Source organism: Sinocyclocheilus grahami, unplaced genomic scaffold (genome assembly GCF_001515645.1).
Source record: "Sinocyclocheilus grahami isolate Dianchi unplaced genomic scaffold, SAMN03320097.WGS_v1.1 scaffold1466.1, whole genome shotgun sequence".
NCBI classification, from domain to species: domain Eukaryota; kingdom Metazoa; phylum Chordata; class Actinopteri; order Cypriniformes; family Cyprinidae; genus Sinocyclocheilus; species Sinocyclocheilus grahami.
The window spans coordinates 73,928-78,311 of record NW_015506645.1 but is presented as its reverse complement, the minus strand read 5'-3'; the positions used below and the strand labels follow the sequence as shown (position 1 = coordinate 78,311).

Below are 4,384 nucleotides of genomic sequence, written 5' to 3'. Positions count from 1 at the left end.
TTGAATTGATTTTGCTTGACAATCCTCATAAGGCTGCGGTTCTCTCGGTTGGTTGTGCATTTTTTCTTCCACACTTTTTCCTTCCACTCAACTTTCTGTTAACATGCTTGGATACAGCACTCTGTGAACAGCCAGCTTCTTTGGCAATGAATGTTTGTGGCTTACCCTCCTTGTGAAGGGTGTCAATGATTGTCTTCTGGACAACTGTCAGATCAGCAGTCTTCCCCATGATTGTGTAGCCTAGTGAACCAAACTGAGAGACCATTTTGAAGGCTCAGGAAACCTTTGCAGGTGTTTTGAGTTGATTAACTGATTGGCATGTCACCATATTCTAATTTGTTGAGATAGTGAATTGGTGGGTTTTTGTTAAATGGGAGTCAAAATCATCACAATTAAAAGAACCAAAGACTTAAGCTACTTCAGTCTGTGTGCATTGAATTTATTTAATACACGAGTTTCACAATTTGAGTTGAATTACTGAAATAAATGAACTTTTCCACGACATTCTAATTTATTGAGATGCACCTGTATATAATACTCATAATCTTCCTGATGTATTGAATTTCCAGATATTTCTGAGAAAAAGAAGATATTCAATTTTATTCAAAAGATAAAATCATGCATAGGGCATGACTGGATCTTATGCATTGGCATCTGATTGGTAACTTTTAGTTTACCTGTTGGGAGTCCTAAAGTGAAGTAGCGGTCAGCGCTGGGTTTGAACTGGATGATCCGGTTGCGGATGTACTTTGCAGCCCATTCGCTGGACAGATCATAGTCGTCCAGAATCACAAGTCTCATGACTTCTCACTGAGAACAGGTCGCTGCAATCCTTAAGACTCTAAAGATAAAGACAGATCAATACATTATTGATCAACACTGACCAATTCAGATGATCAAGCAAAGCCCAGTCCAGTGAGGAGCAAAACAACCAAGATGCACATTTGATTTAATAAATATGATCGAATAGCATGTACAGTATATAATCAGTATGGCAATATATACTCATAACACTGCATATGTCTGCTTTTGAACTTATATTAATGATATAAAATCCTCTATTGCTTTATTTACAACCAGCTGCGTTTTTAAGTTGTCGAATAATGGTTATGGATATATAATGGGTAATAAAATATTTTACTTACAGTAATAAAGCGCAGGATCTCAGCCACGTCCGGGTGAATGGATACAAGTTTTCTTTGAAAACACTGATCATGTGACGGAGTTCCGGTCATGTGCGCTGACGACGCACTTCCGGCTTGTAGCAACTGCCCATGTACGGAGACCTGCTTTTATACAGCCTATGATGGAGACCGAATATAAGCAATGTGCAGTATGAATGAAATGATATTAAGCATGTAGGATATCGTTTAAATTTGAAATACGTGAATTAAGAAATATTAGTATTTCATATCGTACTGACACAGTTGTTTGATAGAGGCGACTTTACAAACTGTATAGGTAATAACAATAGTGCAAGTATCTATCTATCTATGTTAATTATATGTTGTGCGTAGCGCAATTATAATTTTGTCCAATGTTCACTCAAGTCGTTTAATTTCCTTCTTTTCTACTATGCCTGACCTTGCTGGAGGACCCCAGGGAGGCAGACGGCTGAGAGAGCGAGAGAGAGAGAGAGAGAGGGAGAGGGAGGAACAGAAGGCGTCGGATTGAGGGACGATAGCGTGCAGACGTCTGATTCATTTTAGCGAATCGGCTCGTTCGAACAGTTCGTTTCAAGCGGTTCAAAAAACGTTCGGTTCGTTTGACGCCACATGATGGAAACTGCAACTGAACGTTTTTCTTTTTATGTGATTAAGTAAATATTTAGTTATGATGGCGTGACAGAATTATAGAATAAACCACTAACACATTGACAGGACCAAAAAACGAGAGTTTTAAAGCTACATCCACCAAATTTGTCACAGTTTGTCAAGTGACTACATACCCTGATAGCACACATACATCTCGGAGACGTCTATTTGACGTCTGCATTTACATCTTAGATTTATTTTTTACAGTGTTTGCTCATCTGCAATACGTCTATAAGACGTTTTCTATCAGATGTCAAATAGATGTCAACTAGATGTCTTTAAGATGTCAATGATTTAGAATGTATGTAAAATTGACATCTTACAGACGTCTATCAGATGTTTGTAGACAGCAGATGCTTTCCAGATCAAGTGATCTTTAACAGACATCTTGCAGACATATGTGTGCTATCTGTGCTATAAACCTGTCAGAAAACCCTAACAACCACTAATACACATTAGCAACCGTGTAGCGGCTACATAGCTAGATTTAAAACAACTTAGCAAACGAGCACGAATTCATAAGCCGTATCGACCTATATGTTGTGCTGCATTCAAACAACACATATAACCTGAAATCTTCAGAAAGATTCAAGGATCCAGATTGTAGCATATGGCTTAAGTCTATTTTAAACGTAAACGTGAACTCAGTAAGTGTTTGTTAACGTTTAGCTGGCTCTTATTCCTCCCATTACCAGTCTTCATATTGACACCTATTGGCAAGCTAGTGATTAACAAAAAAAAATGTGTTTATATTTTTGTTTGTTTTTCTGCGTCTCAATGTTAATACATAGCCTACATCCATATAGTGGAAATTCTCATTTTTGCTTATTGTTGGCGGTCCCTGAACTTAAAAGTAACTAATAATAATAATAATAATAGGCATAGGCTACTTGAAAGTGCTGTTCTCTGTGTGTGGAAATTATTTTATTTCTTTATTTCTTTTCCGAGTGCAAATGTTCTAGTTTATTAATACATTGTTCTAGTTTTCGAGTTAAATACTGCTGTTTTAATTGTGTTTTCGACTAAGTCACACAAATTGTCAGATGTTCTCCCAAAACAGTAGAAGAGGAGTGATTTACAAACGAGTTGCGAATCGGTTCAACCGAATCAATACAAAGAGCCGTTTCAAAACAACGATTCATTTGCGAATCGGACTTCACTGGCAAGGGATGAGGGAGGGGTGGAGTGGCCGAGGAGAGGCTGTCTGCGTTCAGATGGAGGATTAAGCTGGTGCCTATCCTGATAGCATCCAGCACCGTCACGCATCCCAAACATCATACCGCACCTGTCCGTCCCGTCTGAATCAGCCGGATCCACCTGCTCCCTTCATCCCGTGCTGACTCTCCATCGCTGGACCGCACCGGTGTCCTGTTAAACCACGAGGTGGGTGCAGCTGGCTCTGTTGTTCTTCTGCATGTTCATTCACTGGACATGTGTTTGTGTGCCAACAAGGAGCATTTTTAGAGGATCAAGGGTTGTTATTTTGAGTGTTTAGATGCATGTCTATTGTGCGCTCACTGCTGTTCGGACGGACGGAGAGCGAGATTCAAATCGGATTAAGATTAAACGGGAGAACCAACAAAAGATTGGCCATTTTTTTCTTTGTTTACTAGATTAACACGCATGACTTCTTCTATCTGAAATGAGATGACACGTGTGGATTTGGACAGATCTGTTCAACACATTGGATCGAGGACACCCAGACAGTGTGAGCGGAGTAGCCTATATGTAGGTCATTTTGGGTTTCGCGTCGGACGTCAATAGGATTTTGTCATTTGTTCAGAATATATTTTTTAAGTCTGATTGTCATAGTAGTCTCATCATGGTTTTTTTTAAACGCTGATTTGCACAAGATACTATGTAAAATGCGTATTTCCTTGTTTGTATGGGAGACTTTAGTTGAAAACTGCAGTGGCTATTATACAAAGAACATTGTCACATCTGTGTTTTTAACGATCAGACTTGATCTTAAAACAGCACTTGTGATAAACGTCAAAACGCAAGCAAGTCTGGTACGCTTATTATAACCGTATTTTAAAACCAATCACTGAATCGTTTTAAATGAATGAACAGTTGAACGGAATCGATTCGCTTTAGTGAGTCGGACATGCCCAGCACTCGCGTGTTTACTATTGTGCAGTGAGCGCTGGTTATTTTGGAGACGCGCTCTTGACGCGGTGCTGCTCTTGCACGCACTGTGGCTTTTGCGTTGCGTTTGGACTATATATGGTTCAGACGGCACATATGTTACTAAGATTTACTCTGGAGTTGTAAATCTCGTAGACCAGGGTTCCTCAAATCTTACCCTGGAGGTCCAATGCGCTGCAGAGTTTAGCTCCAGCCCTGATCAAACTCAGCTACCTGTGATTTTCTAATGATCCTGAAGACATTGATTAGTATACTCAAGTGTGTTTGATTAGGGTTAGAGCTAAACTCTGCAGAAAAGTGGATCTCGTGGGCCAGATTTGAGGATCCCTGTCGTAGACCATGTGATTATGACAGTGGGAGAACTGCTGCGTTATGAATGAGTGAGGTGTGGCATATGCACCCTCTTTCTCTCCTCGCCTTCT

The 4,384-nt window shown here is 39.8% G+C and overlaps 1 protein-coding gene across 1 annotated transcript in view; it reads right to left on the bottom strand.

Annotated features, from left to right (window-relative positions):
- Nucleotides 1–1,287, bottom strand: part of gnpda2 (glucosamine-6-phosphate deaminase 2) — a 10,175-nt gene extending 8,888 nt beyond the window's left edge. The window contains exons 1-2 of the mRNA XM_016256728.1: nt 1,146–1,287; nt 678–841 (exon numbers count right to left, since the gene is read on the bottom strand). Coding sequence (XP_016112214.1) covers nt 678–801 — 124 coding nt within the window. The 5' untranslated portion in view covers nt 802–841; nt 1,146–1,287. The remainder of the gene's footprint in view (nt 1–677; nt 842–1,145) is intronic.
- Nucleotides 1,288–4,384: the final 3,097 nt, after the last annotated feature.